The sequence below is a fragment of the Rhamphochromis sp. 'chilingali' genome, assembly GCF_963969265.1.
Source record: "Rhamphochromis sp. 'chilingali' genome assembly, chromosome: 7".
Classification (NCBI taxonomy): Eukaryota; Metazoa; Chordata; class Actinopteri; order Cichliformes; family Cichlidae; genus Rhamphochromis; species Rhamphochromis sp. 'chilingali'.
The window spans coordinates 5,096,166-5,116,268 of NC_137934.1; the positions used below are offsets into that span (position 1 = coordinate 5,096,166).

At 39.9% G+C, this 20,103-nt stretch overlaps 1 protein-coding gene across 2 annotated transcripts in view; it reads left to right on the forward strand.

Moving 5' to 3' along the window:
• tbc1d22a (TBC1 domain family, member 22a) overlaps positions 1-20,103 on the forward strand; it is a 168,468-nt gene that overhangs the window by 123,786 nt on the left and 24,579 nt on the right. For both annotated transcript variants that reach the window (XM_080886923.1, XM_080886922.1), the window contains exons 12-13: positions 2,241-2,368; positions 16,846-16,941. In XM_080886923.1, the coding sequence (XP_080743049.1) occupies positions 2,241-2,368; positions 16,846-16,941 (224 nt within the window). The remainder of the gene's footprint in view (positions 1-2,240; positions 2,369-16,845; positions 16,942-20,103) is intronic.

Here is a 20,103-nt window from a genome sequence, read left to right on the forward strand (position 1 = left end):
TTTTACAGCAGCATGTGATAATTAAACTGCACAGAGGAGTGTGAAATAATAGCTTTGTGTTTACTTTGCGCCTTTGCTCATGTGGTGGAGTGTGTGCATTTCTGTTAGACATGTACGTAAGCTGAGGAAGACATGTGCCAATCAAGTGCTGGAAATCAACAACGTATGTGGTATCTTGTCTATAAGGTTTTGCCAATTAAAGGTTAAAAGCTGAATTTGTGTGTTTGTTTGTTTGTGTCCTTGTGCATGCCAGTCAGCCCTGATTAAGAGCCCAGAGTGTCAGGGAAAAGGATGGGATAGTTCCTTGCTAACTGTTTTTTTTCCTTCATAGATTCCCTGACAGCTCTGTAATTACAGCTCTATTATGAAGTGTGTGTGTCTAGGAGAATGAGTGTCATGGGTTTGATGACTGTGGAACAGGGAGTCGCTGAATATTGAGTGGTATTTTTAATCTTTTGTTATGTAAAGGCGCATTAAACAAACATTTATCAAGAGCAGGGGAAGGAACAAAGGCAGCCATTCTCACAGTCACTCCCTCACACACGGCGAGCTTCTTCTTCTTCTTCTTTTTTTTTTTTTAAACAGACGTTTCCGTGTCTTATCCATTTTTCCCTGTGAGCGTCGGTGCCAGCGTGCCGCGCCATGACACTGACACCGCAACCGCATATTGAGAACGTGTTGAGATGCCATATGCAACATATGGTCTGTTTTTTTGTTTGGTGGTTGGAGACATGAGCTGAACCAATTGTAGGAAGGAAGAAACAAAACACTGTTTTAAGGGTACGAGGAGTCTCCGAGTTGGCGCCTGTTGTTCAGCTGTTTGTCAATGGGAACTGAGCAGCAGTGATGCCACAAGAGTTAAAATAATGGAGGAAATTAGAATCCAGCTTACCTAAAATACAGGTCTGTTTCTTCATTACAGCAGACTTGGAAGTTTCTGCTGCTTTGAGATTGCTTTATAGTACGTAGCCTGCTGTGCTCCTTCACAGAAATACGGCGTAAACAGCAGCTTCTATGATAGGTCTGTTTGGTAGCAATGTACCGTGTAAGCACAGTTTATTGATTGGGGCAAGGATGATGCAATTCAGACGCACTGGCACACAAGTTTAAATGCAAAAACCCCACAAAAACACAACTTTGCCCACTACGGCGTGCGCTCTGTGGGGATTTAATGCAGGAGTAAAAATCTTTTAAAGCCTTGGCCTCAGGGCAGCAACCAAAAAGGGAATAAAAAGCTAAGGTTTTGTCAGACGGTACCTATGTTTTCATGATTTTGCGTCATTGCTAACTCGGTGCTTCTTTCACTGTATTTACCTGCATGCAGCCAAACTCTGCTCAAACACGATTGGTCGGTGGAACTTACAGAAATTACAGATGGAAAACCTGAGCCAAGAGTTGCCTACAGATACTGTATCTGCACATCTATATGCACATAGAAATACACTCTAATTGTGCTAGATATCACTGCAGTCACCCCCATAATTCCAAAGGAAAACAAAACACAAACACTGATTCAAAAGCTTTGACCATTTCTGTAATTTTCTATCTCTGCAATAAAATAAACATCACTGATGCAGAGAGGTCAATCTGATGGTATAAAGCTTAACACTTAGAGTCCCAGGAAGTTGAACCCCATCTTTAGAAATCCACTGAAATGAAACATTTTTGAGGACAAAGTGTCTTTCGACAAGGTTAAGGTCACATTTGACATTTGCGTTATTCAGATTGACTTGGGTTAGAAGTCAGCATAATACATTTTTAATCAGTTCCTGCTCAAAGCAGTCGTGTCAAAGAAATAATTACTACACGCCCTATACGTTACATACATCCATGCCTTGGCTCCTCACCTCTGGATGCCATTGACCTACTTTATATGCATTTCATTCCTCGGCGCAGCGGCCTGCAATTGCTTTAGAGGGTTGTTTAACAATACAATTATACTTCCATTTTTCATCCTGGTTTAGCTTTTCTGAGACAGTTTTGATAGCTCTGTAATTACATCTCTGTTATGAGGGAAAGGCTGTGCGTGTGATAGTGACTGCAGCAGTAATTAACAGAGAAGGGAGTTCTGAAGGAATCTGTCTAGCTACATACTTGTTACTGTCACCTTTACCATAGATAGAGTATTTTTTTTCTTTGCCGCTCCATGCAGGATCTCTGCTGTTTTGCTTTTGTCTTTACACAGAAAACTGATGGAAAAAGTTTAAATATATATTTTTTTATTATTATTATTTTGTCAGAATCTGTGCACCGCCACATGCAGCAGTATGAGGTGGAGTACCTGCAGTTTGCCTTTCGCTGGATGAACAACCTCCTGATGAGAGAGTTGCCATTACGATGCACAATCAGACTGTGGGACACCTACCAGGTACAACAAAGTTATTGTTATTCTGCTTTCTTTTTGTTTTCACTTTATTTGTATGTGTTTGGTTTGCAAGTTTTCAAAAACTTGATAATCTCTTACTGTTTTGATATCAATTACATCTCAGCCAGAGCACTATGATGCACCATTATATCGACGTTCTTCTGTTAACATTACAGATTTTCTCCATGGTGTTCTTGATTATACAGGGCTGGTTGTACAGCTTTACTTTGCTGCTTGGGCCCACCGCACAGTCTTGCTAGTAAAAGTTTACACTTCAGTTTGACAGAGGGGTGTTATTTGTTCATGACATAGAAATGTTTAAAAGTGGGAATAATAAACATTCCTGAAGCATCTGGCAAAGAAATCTCCATGTGTGAGACAAAAGTTTTACCTGAGTTAACTTATGGCTCAATTTTTATTTATGCATGAGTGCCACAGTTAAAGCTTGACGTCAGACTGTGAGAGACAATCTTAATCTCCTTCAAACAAATCTTGACTTTTTTTTTGTGACATTTACACTGAGCTTATAAGCCAGCTTGTAGAGCCAGAGACAGATTTTTAACCTTGATCGGAATGGTTGAAAACCCCCATAATGCTTGCTTATATGTGTATGTACATCTATATGTATTTCTAATCCACAGATGTAAAATAGCACAATGCACATTTATTAAACAAAGGCCTTAAAAAATCTAAAATTGGCTTAAATTTACATAAGATTTGTAAAATTTTCACAATCACCAGACTATTGTTACTATATATTATATTGCAGGAGTTATGTGTGATCTCAATATTATAGCCATAATGTTTTTGCATCCACAGTATAATTTAGAAGGCTGTAGAAGGAGAGCAGCCAGTAACAGTTAACCTCGACCCCACATACAGCGATTAAGGATTCAGCATATTGAATATAACTGTTCAGATATTTGATATAAAAGAAGGGAAAAAACAATGTTTGTTTGTTTGGTTTTTAAGTTGTAACATTTGCTTCTTTATAGATTGCACTACTGTTTTTAGGTTTTTATATGTGAAAAAAATATTAAACCTACATTAGCTAATTTATTGGTAGGTGTGGGTATGTATTTGGGTTGGGGGGACTTCCCAACATTTATACCTAGCATGGGATCAAATTAAGAGGCTTGCAGTGCACGGATGGAAACTCCAAAGATCTTAAAGAAGAGAAAGGCTTTACTAGTCGGCCTTCAGTCGTTAGTCTGTGAAAACGGAAAGATGCAAGATCAACCTCGAGAAAAACGATTATGAAATGTTTAAAAAGCAAACTGCACTTTAAGTCTAATAATCTTTCTACATTATATAAATACATGTAGAAAATGTTCTTAAACCCAAATAAATATGTACATTTGACCTTTACTATTATTATAACTGGTACCAGTTTACTTGCATGGGCATAACACATTTTTTTTTTACCATTGCCATTTAGATACTGAATTTAATTTAAAATATAATTTTTAAGTCTTAAAATTAAATTGAACGTCTTCATACCCGTAGACTCCCTGAGAGAGTGTAATACTTGTTAGGTTACATGAGAAGTGTCGAAGGAAAAGGAATGAAAACCAAGTTTGAAATAAACTTCTCCCAGTGATGGCTCTGTGCCAGGCCTTTGCAAAAACACGTATAAGCATCTTTGTTGCTGTCGTCTTGCAGTCACAGTTGTTATTCCTGCTGCCTGTTCTCAGCGTCTTCACCGTGACTCAGAGTTTCTGTCCTCTTCTTTTCCTTACGTATTGTTCTTATCTTCCGTTACAGCTGAAAATGCTGATGTTTCTCGTCACATAACCTTTAGCTCGTGTCATTTGTGTTTGCGTCACTGAAAAAGAGACTGCAAGTCTTGCGAGTCTAAATCAGACATTTTTCATAAATCTGAAGTATTTTGCTGTGTGAAATGTAGAATGTAGTAAAGTGAATGAAGGGAATGTGAAGGAGTAAAGTCTGCAGAAAGATTCAGATTGACTGCAGTAAAAATAGACGCGTACAAGAACAGAATTATTAGGGAACTAAAACAGAAAAGTTAAACATGGGCATGTTGCAGCTGAAGTACATAGTTCACTGCCAACAAGCCATAGCTAGTAGTAAACAAATATGGTCAAAATCTGTATGAGCTCTGGCTTTGGGGAGTATAACATAGATCGCAGCTGGCACACAAAAGGGACATGGCAGAAGCATGTTTGTGCTGTGCTTGAATTAAAACACCTTCAGGGTATTTGAGGTCCACAGTGAATCAGATTTGTCCTTTCCATAAAAAAAGTCTGTGTTGTTGTTTATCCAATCTTCTCCCATGAATGTCGAGTTATATATTTTAATTAATCACTCACAGTTTACTGTGTGAAAGAGGAATTGTGATAGAAGTAATAGCTAATGAGTCCAAATTGTAACGTAGTAGAGAAACACAATAAGCTACAAGTAATCCAAGGAAGGGGCAAACCGGGGGAGCTACAGATTAACAAAGGAAAGGGAGCGATATTTCTATACATGCACATTATAAGGATAAGGATTAGTGGATACATGTGGGAATGTGACAAAGTCTAAACAGTAAAGTAAAGCAAGTCACAACTACCAAAGTAAAACAGCAAATAGCCCACCCCTCCATAAACAGTAACTGGAACCTAAATATAACAAGAATGAAAGATTCAAGTTACTAGAATCTAAAGAAAATACAACCTCGACCTAACAATAATCAAACATTATGTGTGTAGAATCAGAACAAAATCAAACCAAACAAATTTCATAACAATAAATAAGAACCCAGAACGCTGCAAAAGCCAAAGTGTTGTACCGTTATAGAAATGGTAACATCAACAAAACATGTGAAGTCAGAAAAGAGATTGTGAAGTGTAGAAGTTCAATATATAAATAAATATAGATGGGAAATTATTAAATGGACAACTCCCAAATCCAAATCCAGTAACAGGTGTTCTTGAAACATTTGTCATGTCATTAGGTGAAAAGAATAACTGCAATTTGGCAGTATTCCTCATATGGAAAAAAGCAGCATTTCAATACAACGCTGACATGTTGCATTTTAGCACTGAATCCAAAATAAATCCCTGATTCTTAGCACTGTCATGAAGGGTTAATGTCATTGGGCTTAAACATCTCACTATACTCACTGGTCTGGTCGGGAACCCAAACCAATCACTATTTGTATTTAACTGAAGAATGTTTTTGGAAATTCAGTATTTCAGATTACTTGAGGGACCTGAAAATTATCTTCATAGAGAGGTATGTTTGTGTGTTGTCCACATAGAAGTGGAAGGCAACATTATGCTTGCGGGGAAATGGAACCTACAGGGAACAATGGAACTGCCCAGTGCAGCCGAACGATATCAAAGACTCCAGTCTCAGCCTGTCAATAGGGAAGCAAGAGGTAGGAAAGGTGGGGGCCGGGAGGTTAGCAGCAATCAAATTTCAAAATAAGGTTGCTCATCATTAAATCGATTGCGGATGGTAGTGTCTTCTCATGAAGCTAAATAAATAAAAATACAACATGCTGAAATGAGCCACAGAATATACTTGAACATAAAATCTTGGTGGTATCTGTGTGTAGGAAATGCTGTCTGTGCTATGCTCTGGGCTATTCTAATTAACTATTTGAAAAATAACAAACTAAAGACCATCTTTTTCGAGATATAGGAGCAGACCCAGCTCTACTATATTAAGGTCTGTATTATATAATGTCTGCATGGTGTCCATAGTAACAAGCTGTTCCTTTTTATCTTTTTATCATGTATCTCTAGTTAAGAGCTGACTATTTTGGAGAACAGAAAATACTGTTGTCTTCTCTCTATAATCCACTCAGAGAATCATAAACTACGTGTGTCCCACAGAAACATTGCCCTGGCATTTAGTCATAACTCATGTCTCATGTCCTGAATGCTGTTTACACAGTGATGTCACAATAGTGACTACGCTGATAGTTAGCACCGCAGGGCAGCCTCAGTTTAGGTTTTGATATTCTTTGTTACAAATTATCTGTCGCACATACCAAATGGAAGACGATGCTTCCGCAAGCCTTACATAACATTTAAAACTCTATGAAAACAAAAATCTATGAGTTAAGTTGCCTCTGCAGTGTTTGTTTAGTAGCCATACAGTACTATGCAGAAGTTTAGCCAAATGAAAGCACTCAGTTGCTTTAGCAGTCCCTTTAACCTTTAACCAAATATCAATGAAGTAGATGTATAACTGTATTTCATATAATTACTTTTCCTACACTACATACAGTCATAGTGTACCACTACAAGTTTGATCTGATATTCAAGAGTGTTGGTGGCAGCTATTGTGGACCTGAGCATCGAGCCTAAAGCTGGGGCTAGGACTGGGCTCCAGAGGTCTGGTAATGTCACTTGTTTCAAACTTGACAGTTTGGGAAGTGTTGTAGTCTTCACCAAAACCCAGAGTCAGTTCAGATGGTGTGAGCGTCTGACACGGCTGGCTCTTGGTCACTTCACTGTAGAGGTGGGAGACCCTTGTTTTTCCCTGAAAGAAGCTGGAGGATGTACTTGCAGCTGAGGAGAAGGGTGTGCAGGCCACTTTGCTTAGACTGCTGTTGCAGCACTGAACCATAGAGAACAGGCAGGATTCATTATAGCTTGAGTTTAAAAAACAAAACAAAAACAGCACAAAACCAGGAAGTTTAGTGAGACATTATGTAGTGCAACTAGAACCCCTAAAAACAAAACAAAAATTATATTTTTAGTTTATACCTCAGACAGTTAGCAAAAACACACTATAATAGTTCAACCTGAAATCTTCATCGAGGTCTGGCATACACATCGGAATTAAATATCAGCTGTATAGCAGTCTACCAACACCTGTGGCAGACTATACAACGGTGTTAAAATAAAGGCAAAACCCACATGCAGCATAGAAAAATACATAATTTTTGCGAAATAGAAGATTGAAATATAGAAACTCTGAAGTGACCCTCTGACCTTGAAACAAAAGAGGACTACAAAGAGCCCTGTAAAAGAATAAGAATCCCTCCCCATTGAGTCAATAGCTTGTAGAACCACCTTTAACAGAAATGACTTGAATTGTTTTCTTGTGGAGGGATTTTGACTCCCTCTTTACAACATTGCTTTAGTTCGTTGTTGTTTTTCCCAGCATTTGTCTGTACACAACTCTCTTAAAGTCCTGCCACAGCATTTCACTCAGGTTGTGGTCTGGACTTCGACTCAACCATTGCAACACTTTGATTCTTTGCTTTTTCAGTCATTCTGTTGTAGATTTGCTGCTGTGCTTGGGATCATTGTCCTGTTGCATGACCCCATTTCAGCCAAGCTGTCGGCAGTTGGCCTCACATTTGACTTCTTGAATATTTTGGTGTACATGGTTAACTCCCTGAGGGGAAGGTGCCCAGGTCCTGTGGCAGCACAAAAATGTTTGTGATGATATTCTGTGTTTGGTTTTTGCCAATCATGGAACTGTGCATTATGGTCATCTGCACTTTGGTTTTGACTGCCCAAAGGACATCATTCCACAAGTCTGATTGTCTGATTGACGAGTCTGCATGGCTAAGGCGTCTAGCAGATTCACTCCAAGGAATCTGTTGATGTCAGGGTTAGGGTCTATTAAGATTTGCGGTATTTTGTTAACACACACCTAAAAGTTCCAGACCAGCAAACTACCAAATCTTCTGCTTTTCTAGAGGTGCTCACCAGTGATGATTCTATTTATGCGTTCATTTGATGAGCAGTATCTGGCTTCGACTTACCCTATTAATTCTTATGAAAACAATGAGAATGTACTTTGTGTTTCGCAAGAATGCATAGACTGTAGCTCAGGAGGTAGAGCAGGTCATCTGCTGATTGGAAAGTTGGTGGTTCGATCCCGGGCTTCCTCTCGTCTGCATCCCAAGTATCCTTGGGCAAGTTGCTCAGCGATGCATCCATCAGTAAGCACTTAAAAGCATAGAAGATGATGAATGGGTGAATCTAGCATGTTGTATAGAGCGCTTTGTGTACTCCGGGAGAGTAGAAAAATGCTATTTAAGTCCATTTACCATAGAGTGCTATGAAATATTTCTTTTTCATATGACTGCATGTGTTTGGTCCACCTCAAGTCGAGCAGTGAATGATTAAACAGTGTTGTTGCTTTGTCGTGACTTGACAGCAACGCTGGTACACATTGTACTTGTAATGCATCCTCTAAATATTTGATGTTTTACAATGTCGTTTGGACGGCACCCTCGACACACACCTTTTGATGCAGCACACAAACTCACATTCACCTCGTCTTGGCAGGCTCGGTCACAGTCCCTCACCTCCAGTCCTGACCTGGTAGGGGAATTAGGCCATTTCCACTCATGAAACTTTCAGAGGAGCTGACAGCAAAGCACAGAGCTCTTCTTATCTGTTCTACTCTGCTAGTCTCTGTTGTCCTTTTTAAAACTTTTTCATCGCATTGCTTTTCTTTCACGCGCCCCTTATGCCCTTTCTTCTTGTCATCTCTCTTCTCATCTCCCAGTTTACTCTTCTATCCCCTTCCCTCCTCTTGCTCTTCTCCATCACACTTGCCCTCAAACTATTATTCGGTGTGTTTACCTTTGCATGTAGTTTTGACCTTTTCCTGTTTGCCTAACAGACAGCTGATAGTTTAGTGGTTGTATAAACCCCTTTACAGCACAACCACATGCATTATTTAGTAATGTCTAGAAGATTGTTTTGTAAAAAGGCTCCTTAATTCATGTTCTTGACTTATAACGAAAAAACTAGTGTGTTTGGGTTTCTCCCAAATGCTGATATTAAACAGAAAGACCTTACCCTTTGCCACTGAGCCTCAGTATATGTGTGTATGCGCGCCTGTGCGAGTGTCTTCCAGGGGAGATTTTAACCTGAATGTTGTAATGTCTCTGTTGTAGTCTTCTCTCTGCGGTGTGGCCATCTGTTCAGTAGTGTGATCCAACACAACACAGCGCTTCCTCTTTCTTTCTCTGCGTCTCGTGTCATCTCTCTGTCTGCAGACTCTTCTCAACATTCGTTTGTTCTCTTCTCTTCTTTTTTTTTGTCTATTTTGCCCTCAGCCTGCTTTTCCTCTTTTTCTCTCCGAGACTTGTTTTTCCCCCTCATTTGTCTCTATTGATCTTTGAAAGAGGGAGAAAGGCACAAACCAAGAGAAGGACACAAGATATAGAGCGAAACACGCTCACATGCACAGACTGCTCTTCCCTTGGCTGAAAAACGGGCAAGCAGACAGACAGACAGGGACCAAATTATCCCTGTTGCGTGGAGCATGAAATTAGCAAGTAGCTCAGTGTGGCAGCATTAGCATGGCTGTTAAAGGGATACCATGACATTTTGGGTTTCTGAAACATGGTGCTTTTTCCATATGAATGGTTGAATTTACCAAGCAGGAAGCTGTTTACCTTTGTTTAAAACCACTGGGTAAGATCTAACCAATTGTATGGATTGCTAGTGGAAATAAATGTGGTAATTTACTGCAACATAGGTCAGAACATTAGCTTAGATTAAGGTTAAAAGCACAGAGCAAATTAGTCAAATGCACACAGGAGTAGTCGGCTTCTTCACAGACGTTGAATTATTTTTGCTTTGATCTCCTTATTAATACAGCTTTTACATTCATTAGCGGTTGAAGGAACTAAGTAGCCGACTATTATTGAAGTAGTGAGGCACAGTTTTTAATCTTGTGCTGCTTTATAGTTTCACTTCACTACATTTCATGGAAAGTTTATTCATTTTGTAATACATCAGTTACACACACAGACATAATGTTTGTTTTTAAATAGTTTCTTCTTCTTTTTTTTTTTTTTTTTACATTATTGCCATGTTATGTCAGACAAACATAAACAAAAAATGGATGGCTGTCTCATTTCAGTCCTTCCATTTGTCAATGCCAGCCAATCAGAAGAAAATTAGCTTAAGAGGTGAAGAGCTGAAACTGTATCATTATCTTAACTTGTAATTTTCTTGTTTTAGCATTTCCCTGTAAAGCAATTTGTTTTTTGATTATTTTGAGCTGTGGATCATCCACGGCTACTCTAGTAAAAACTGAAAATACAAATGTGCAGCTGTGAGTGACCTGAATAAGCCACTTTAAGCTTTAAACCGGTGTTTTCCAACCTATGACGCGCGTGATGTTGCGTTAAGACACTCTCTCACTCTCTCACAGTCTGTTTCTAAAACCTAAAAGAGAATTATGGATTTCACTGCAGGGCAACCTGCACGTGGCGAATAAAGCCTTGATTGATAAGACTTGCTGAACTAATTAGCTGTTAGCAGTTTTATCAATCATGTATTTGTTAACTACTTCATACTTTTTTTTTTTAGTTCAAACGACATTTTTCAAATAAAGCGATGCTTTTGTAGTTATATTTTTACATGGTTGTATCTGAAGTAAATAATTGGAATTTCTTCTACCAACTTTTCCAAAGTTTTCTCTTTGTGGATGTAAATAAAAGCTGCCACTTAAGTAAGGGGGACAATCCCTGAGGAAGTGTCCCTACTCGCTTTGGCTGCCTTCCTGCGTCCTCTCCATAGCCGTTGTTGGCCCTGCGATCACTCCAAACAATCAGATGGGCCTCTGTAGACAGGACCCTGGTCACTGTGTTTTCTCTCTGCCATGTTCTCACTGTCGTGAGTAGAAATATTTCTCTCATTTTTAAAAAAAAGTTTTGTTCTCCCTCACCCCATCTTGACATCGAAGCAGCATTTTAAGTGTCACACTGGTAGCATTTACCACAAACTTCAATGTATGGTTTCCCCACACATTATCACCTATGTTCTCTAAAACCTAACCATGCATTATTGGCACTCATAATGTTGCCTAGAGCAGGGCAACGCATTAGAGCAGCATGCACAAAAACACTACGCTGAACTTGACTGGAATTATATTCAAAGCTGTTTGCCTGAAAAACTCTGCAAACCTTCTCACTTTCTCTTTAAAAGGATTGCATCATGAGTTGACACTTGTCGTCAGTTTTTATTTTTTATTTTTTGTGAGATCCCACGTCCCAATTTACAATTCAAAATATCCCTGTCTTGATATCCGGTGTTTAAATTCATCGTGCACAACATCAAATCCAGCTACGAGTGCGCAATTCCACACAGGAATACTTGTACAGCTTGTAGCAGTTAATGCCAACTTTTGCCAATCACTAATGTTGCGATGTTCCTACACAAAGGATAGGAAGGGAGCTTGATCATATTCAGTCTGTGTAATTGTTACATCACTTTGAATCTGCTCCATTACCGTCTTCCATCATCATCGCCTTTTCACCTTGTCTAGAGACGACTCGTCAGAGTATCGAGTTTGTCCCACGTCAGGCCGGTTTGTCTTGGAGCAATGAGACTAGTCAGACAGCCAGCGCAGCAGTTTAGAGAAGCTATGACATTGCGCTACTCCTCACTCTGCATTCCTCATTCCCTCTCTTTTCTCCTCCGTTCACCCTTAGCCTCCTACCCTTTATGTCTCTGGTGACCCCCCCTCCCTTTTACTCCTCCTGTTCTCCCAATCGACTGCACTCAGCATACCCCTATCACCCCGAGTCCTTCGCCCCCCTGTTTTCTCCGTACTTTGATCAGCGGCGCTTGTCAGTCAGAGTCTCGCGTGTCTCAGCCAATACGGCTGCCCTGACACGAGGAGGGGTGGAGGACCAGGCATAACAATGGAGGAGGAGAAGAGGTAGAGACAAGTTTGACGGAGTCACCTTGACTCCTACGACAAACTTTGTTTTGCAAATCATAATGACGAGTAAGCCTTGAGCACCAGCGGCAGCAGATAACATAGCTGTGGATGGGGCAGCAAGAAAGAGCAGTGTGCCGATGAAATAAACGGATGGTGGTAAAGGACCATTTACAAAATACCATTTTATTTATATTTATATTTGAGTTACCAGAGTCTATACAACTAAAAACTAAACCAATATAAAATAATTAAGACATTTCTCTGTATTCAGAACTGATTTAGATGAATTGATGCTATTATGTCTGTGCCTCAACTGGAACTAGAACCAGGAACTCTTGTCATTAAAATTAAGATCAGTTGTTTAGATGGGTGGAACTTGTATTATGACATATCCTGGCTCTGCCTCATACTCTGGCTAACCCACAAGCTCTTTAAGGGGCTACATCTATTTTTAATTTAGCTGAACTCTTTCTCTCACCCCAACCGGTCGCAGCAGATGGCCCCGCCCCTCCCTGAGCCTGGTTCTGCCGGAGGTTTCTTCCTGTTAAAAGGGAGTTTTTCCTTCCCACTGTCGCCAAAGTGCTTGCTCATAGGGGGTCATATGATTGTTGGGTTTTTTCTCTGTATGTATTATTGTGCGGTCTACCTTACAATATAAAGCGCCTTGAGGCGACTGCTGTTGTGATTTGGTGCTGAATAAATAAAATTGAACTGAATCAGTCATTTAACCGGAATATGTGTAACATAGTAGCTCATTCGGCTCCTGGTCCGTCATAATTATAATTTACAGGTTCGTAATGTGTGAAGTGAGGTTTTTACAGTGAATATATCTTTGTATCTGTCCTCTTTTGAAAGCACGGTATGTATATGCGGGGCTAGAAGCTTTCACAACAGCCTGTTCCTACAGGTGGGTGGATCGATCAATACTGTGTTTATAACCCTTAAGTTGAGTATGTAGCCCACTGAATTTTTCAAAAAGAAATTATTTTTTGAAAATAGAAATGAGCAATGTCTGAATGTTTTTGTGTTGACTATCACATCCATTTTATTTTTAGCCTTTAGCACACATTACATGAGATACATGAATAATATATGAAAAGTCTGTTTTGTTGTGTTAACTAATTGTTGTGGAAAGTAAATTTAGTGGTCATTAGGATGTGTTTAGCTTGCACATTTCATCTTATAAGTCATGACACACCGATCTCCCCCACATAAGCTGCCTTTATAGGTTAAAAGTATCAGTATCGGCAATACTGGCCCTATATTTACTTGGTATTGATCCATACCAAACTATCACACACTCCTACCGGTTATCTTAATGTGTGGAGTTCAGGGGCCATCTGTAAATTGTAGCTATGGACAAAGAACCACAGTTCCTCTCACCCGGAGTTGTGTGAAGCAGAGAAAAGCACTAAATCCTCACCTATCAGAAGCTCCATCAAGCAAATATTTGAAATTTAAATGACTCATATGATGAACCAATTATCAGACTTCACTGTTCATTTTCTGTCAGTCAGCTAATCCACAGATCCTTTCAGAGCTAATAAACTTAAAACAGTTTTAATCATTACATAGAAATGCTTCACAGGGCAGCCTGTCAGTCATGCACAGAACAAATTATGAACAGTTTTAAATCGTATTTATAGCAAACAACTATTAAACATGCACATTTTTTGAATATTGAGCCGTTTATACTGTGGCCTGCATTACTTCACAGGAACATCAGAATAATTCTGGCCTACAGATGCAGTGGCATTTAATAATTTCAACTTCTGTGCCTTAAACGCATTAAAGTGAAGAAGAACACGAGTCATATACCACCAATAACTATGCAGTCGGTGGAGGCAATAGATTTCACGTTAATGCTGGATTGCTCGTGGAAATGATAGATGACAAATTTTATATTAACTGTCAAGAAAAATCACTCTCTAAATTATGAAATAGTCTTCACAGTGGGATTACAGAGAAAGAGGGAGAAAAGTGAGTAGCAGACATTTGTTGAATGAGACTGAAGGAGGTGACAGATTGTAAGAATGGAGTGGCGACAGAGAGGGAGTGACGGGGGGCAGAGCGAGAAATAGAGCGGAAGTCAGAGTTTCACGGCCCCGCTGGTGCCCTCAACCATGAACTCTCTCTCACACACACACAAACAAACTCATAGAAGAAAGGAAATTAAAACTTGGTGAGTCTTTGGAGAGTGATAAACGTTGTGCTCCCATATGCCACTCATATACTCACTCGTCTCTTTGTGTGTGCGCGCTCGCATGTTTGCTTGCTTGCTTCAGTTGTTTGCTTCGGCTGCAATGCCCGACCAACAAGCCACTCACCTGCCAGTTTACAACTCCCATCACGCCATGCTTCGCTGTTCACAGACACCCCTCTTTTTGTCTCACCACTCCCTGCACTCTCCATTATTCACTTTTTCATTGTTTCTCACGCACACAAACAAACAAACGCGCGTGCACACAGACGCTGTTAATTGCATAATTGTAAAAACTGGTTTAACTAAGTGGGAGGCAAAGCGAGAAGGAAACCGAGCGACAGGATATGTACGCAGAGGCGTGGGGAGAATCAATCTGTCTGCAAAAACCTAACAATGTTGTGGGGGGAAAAAGAAAAAAGACAGAAAGAGAGAGCGAGAAGACAATTTCTGTTTTTTCGAACATCAAATCTCTGTTCGTTTCTGTATATCCATTATTAATCTGTTTGTTCCTTCCTTCTTGGAGGGAAATTCAATTATCACAGAGGAAAGGCAGTTTCTGATAATTCCTGCAGAGTTATGGCTCACTGTTATCCACTGCATAAATGAGCATGGTGATTAAAGATCAGCTCGTACACTTGATTACAGTACCTGGCGAAATATAGAACATGGCACTGTCTGTGTTATTTAAATGCAATAAGTTAACTGACCAGTGGTTCTCCCTGATTGACTGTTTTGTGGGGCGGGTGATCGCCACTGCGCCGACCTCTGAACCACTCTCTGTACTGTGTATGAGAGAATAATGGACGGTTTGTCAGTAAATGCACTTCCTCTTCTGCCTTTGAAATGAAGTTAGGGTCTGAAACTCGTGTGCTGCTGAGTTATAGCCGCTGTTATACGGTCGAGGAAGCACTGCTGATGATACATTGCTGAGTTATTGGAACGTACAGTGCCGTATGTACAGCCTTTGGCATTTTACTAATCCACCTGTGCCAAAGAGACTGCAAAGTTTAATATCAAATTATAGGACGTGTGTGTTTCATGATTTTGAGCACCGCAGTGCTCCATTTGTTTTTTGTTTTTTTTCTAATACCACGCACTATTAAAGTGGACACATCAAGACGCACACTTGCAGAATATTCATTAATTTATGGGATTATTAGGAGTGTTTTTCTTGCTCTAGTCTTGCCTTCCCTGTGCGCTGACCACTCATGTTCCCACATTTCTGAGCCAGGAAAAGCCTGCTAGTGAACATAGAAATTCATGGGTGCAATTCCATACTTAAATTGCATTGGTTAATCAGGCTTGTCAATAAACTTGTCAGTTTGTTATCCTGTTTATGTAGTGGTCACTTGGTAGCAAAATGTCCTGTTTTGATCTCTATTTCAGTTCTGAGAAGTTGAATCGAAACAGGAAAACAGGAAGGGCTTTGCAAGACTCAGCTAGGAGATTTTATTTTCCTGAATTTCTGACAAGTTACAAAAAAAATAAAAAATGGAGAGAAAAATTTCACGTATTGCTGTCAATCTCAAGAACAGGGAAAAAAAGCAATGCTACAAAATATGATTAAAAGTGTCTGTCCAGGGGAGATAAGGTTACAGAGCCCTGCCGCACTTGCATACAGACTGCCTCTCGCTCACTCAGTCACTCCTATACTGTTTACATCTCTCTCTTTTCTCTGCACTTTTGGTTGCCTTTTCTTGCCGTCAGACTGAAGCTGGGTCCTCTTACACAGCTCCTGTCTTCCTGCCTTTGGTTGATTTTTGACTTCCAGATTCATGCAAATGTTTGGTTGTCACTCCAAGCTATTTATACAGGAGTTTTTATTTCTTCCCCAACTGTTGTCACAAATAAGCCTTGCCCCGAGCTTTATTTGAGACTCAGTCTGGCTGTCTTTAATACCGGCACATTTGTTTGGAACAGCAAAATTTTAGGTGTCCAGTTAAATCTTGATGTTCCCTAAAATAACACATGTTGTAACCTAACTTGTCAAAATGCCTCCAGAAAAGTCCTCATACCAGGATGTACTTTGAATATTGTGTTCCTTCTCTAAGGGACCGTATACTCCTAAGTCACTTGCATTCAAAAGGCCTTGGTAATTATCCCCTCTGTGATGGTGCTCTGGAGAAAAATGAATAGAACAGGGAACATCTTATCCTTTGTCTTACTCCCTTTTTAATTCCCTCTGCTCATTGCAGAGTTATAAAAAAAAAAGTAAGCCACCATACATAACGAGCAGCTGAAATAAAAAGCTGTGTAGAGGAAAAGGGGATTTGTATCTTTCTTTCTCGCCCTGCAAATGTAAATTTCTGGATTTTGACAGGAAAAGAATGTTTTATATTCTCCAATTTTTTTCTATTTTTTCCCCTCTGTCTCCTTTTTCGTATGCGTGGCTAAATACATCATGCAAAACTGCTTCCAAATCTTCCCTAAAATGAAATTGTGATGAAAGACTGGAGTGTTTGAGCTTCTCAGAGATGCTTTGCTCGCACTCTTGAGCTTCCGTTTGAACAATATAACATATCTGAGATGGAGGTGTTGTTTGTTTTCATGCTGCAAAATGTTAAACTTGTGCTAAATCAACATCATATGTTTTTTTTTTTTTTATCTCGCTCACCAGGCTGAACCAGAGGGCTTCTCCCATTTTCACCTGTATGTGTGTGCGGCCTTCCTGGTGAGGTGGAGGAAAGAGATCCTGGAGGAGAGGGATTTTCAGGTAACGGACACAGACACAGAAGGCGATGGTGTTGATACTGACATTTGTTTACATAATATGAATATTTATAAATGCCATACTTTGGTTATAGGGGTTGGGGTGGATGTAAAATTGTGTTTCTATGAGAAAACTTGTTTTTAAATCATAGACCGTCCACAGTAGTGCATATACAGCACTGTGCAAATTTCTTTTGGTTGCCTTGGAACAATAGAAATGGATATTTATGAAAACGTGCAAGCATATGTGGAAATATAACAATGTGAATTTCAGATACTGTTCATCGTGTGATTCGATCCATTTTAGCTGCTACTTCTTTTGTTTTCTGAGCCTTTGGTGGCTCAGAAGTTGCTTTTTGCAGATGATGTGGTTCTGTAGGCTTTATCAGATGGTGGGCTCGAGCTTGCCCTGGAGCAGTCCTCCAAGTTTGACACCATGGTCCACAACTGGAAAAGTTGGGAGTTCCCACTGCAAGTCATGGGCAAATTACTGCCCCAGATGTCTTGGGAGCTTGGAGAGGGCAGTGGGAGATTGACAGATGAATTGCGGCGATGGCTCCAGTGATGTAGACACTGGACCAGTTTGTCGTGGTGACAAGAGAATTGAGTATTAAAGCAAAGCTGTTCATTTACTGGTCAATAGTGAGCGAAAGGACGAAATTGCAGATATGAGAGGTGTGAAAGAGCTTTGTCTAAAGCAGTGGTTCTCAGGCTTTTTACATCTTCCCCCACAAAGCAGGAAGAAATATTTTCAGGCCCCACCTAAACAAAACAATGACAGAAAAGCCTAGCTGCAACTTTATTTAGATAATAAACTCATTCACAATAATGCCTTTGGTAATTTTTTTTTAAACAAACAACTTTCATTTCAAACAACTATTTGTAACTTTTGTAACTAGACTGCTTCATTAGTCTGCACCACTTCTTCAAAAAAGCATCAAGTTAAACAGAATGTGAATATTGCCAAACATGGAAAAATAAAGTTCAGTCTTAGTCTTACAAAAAAGAAACCCAGAAACATGTGAACAGAGATAATACATATATATATATCATTTAGTGAGAATGTAATACTGTTCACCCTTAGTGACTGCAGTGAGCCTGTTTTTGACTGCACAGCTGTGGTGGGGCGTGGTCTGCTGCGGGGAAGGCGGACGCACCTGAACGGCACCCCCAATCACTCAAAGTAGATTTGCTATTCCTCCACATCGAAAGGAGCTGGTTGAGGTGGTTTCAACATCTTCTGGGCACGTCCTGGGCAAGATGTTCTGGGAATGTCCTACTGGGAAGAGACCAGGACATACCAGAGAGATTATATCTCTCGGCTGGCTGGGAAACTCCTTGGTGTTCTCCTGGGTGAGCTCAAGGAGGTGGCTAAAGTGAGGGAGGTCTTGGTTTATATGCTTAGGCTGCTGCTACCACGGAGCGGTTAAAAATGGATGGATTGGACTTCTTCTTTAATCTTCCACTTGTCCACTTTCCTCAGATTTTTTTTATCCACACACTGCACACCATGTTGAGGTGCCTCAAGTGTTTTGGGAGTCACCTTGCCAGTGCAAAATAACTTTATCATTCCTGTTAGACTGTGTTAACAGAAACTGGAACAAATTATGGTTTTGTTAGACAGGCTGCTTGTTACAAAGCACCTAAAGACACATTTTAAAACAGGCTTTTTGCTAAATGTACTATTATATGTGTTTGAATGATTCATAGGTTAGTGTTAACCAAGTTCAATAAAACAAAAACAATAAAATCAAAATGGTCAGATACAAGGACTGGTCTGAAAATGAGTGGTGGAAAGTAGCCAGAACACCTGGAGAACTTCTGCTCAGGAGCACTTTTTAAAAAAGTAATAATAAATTCAGACTCCTTGGAAGCAAAATATTTAAAAAAGTGATGGGTGGCTCAAGACTTCTGCACAGATCGGTGAATTAACTAGGGTAATTGTTGTCGCTTGTGTCTATATGGGGGAATAAAAAAAAGATCTTAAAAAATAAAATTCCCAGCTGCTTAGTCCCAGCAGGGGATTAGTTTAGGCTTGGAATAATTCTGCAGCAACTGTGTGGTAATGATGGCAGAAAAATCGAAACCCTTTCGGCAGCAGAGAGAGCGATTTGCACTCTGAGCACCAAACTTGCTCAGTGTGTTGAATTTCCACTTGAGATTTTACAAGTTGTGATACTTGAGAGGTTCAAACCTGTGTGGGCTGTCCGAACACTACAGATGTACACAGGAAGTTACACACGGTGCTGGTTTTTCTGTCCAGTTGGTGATGCTGGTGGTGATTTACTCTATGCAGATGAATCTGTCGGTTGTGCGAAAGCAATATTAAAACAGTCTGCCAGACTGCGGAGTTGTTCATGGCCTACATCCCTCTCCATTACCTCCCTGGTCATTAACTGCGAGGTTCAAAAGTCGTTGTGAGTGCATTAGTAGATGACAGTAGACAGCTGCCAGAAGGTGACTTTGGTTGCCAGCTCACTGGGGGGGACTTGCCTTCTTAACGGTAGCAACACATTCTAGCATCGTCACATATAAACCTCATCTCTGCTCGTTGGCAGCTCTCTCTGATTCTCTGTCTTGTTGTATTCTTCTAACTTATCCGTTTGGGTTTTTCTCAGTGCTCTGTTCTCTATTTTTCTTCTTTTTAACATTTCCCTCTACTTTCTCTGCTCCTTTCTTATCTTATCTCTGACCTTTCTCTCTTGTTTATTGTTGATGTCTTGTAGTCCTCTGAGTCCTCTCACTTCTGTGTTCACAAGTCAGAAATATAAAAAACATCATAAGGAGGAGGATGAGACTGAGAAGTAATCTTACGTGATACTTGAGATAACATTGACATGGAGGATATAAGATGCTCACAAGCTGCTTTGACTGTCCAGACAGCTGAGCAGATCTGCTTTGCTAAACACAAGTGTTAGGATTGGACAGATGGACACTTTGTAATGCTTGTGCCTGCATAAGTGTCGTCGCTAGGTGTGAGTTTCTCTTCTAACCACTATGTGAAGCTCAAAAATACACACTCTTTTAAGCTTGCACAGTGTTTACATTATAACTTTTTGTCTTAAATGTGCTTTAAGTGCATGTGTGTGTATTTGATTTGATTTTGTATTGTACACATGAATGCATGCACAGACACATATTTACACTTCCAACTTTAAAGTGTGAC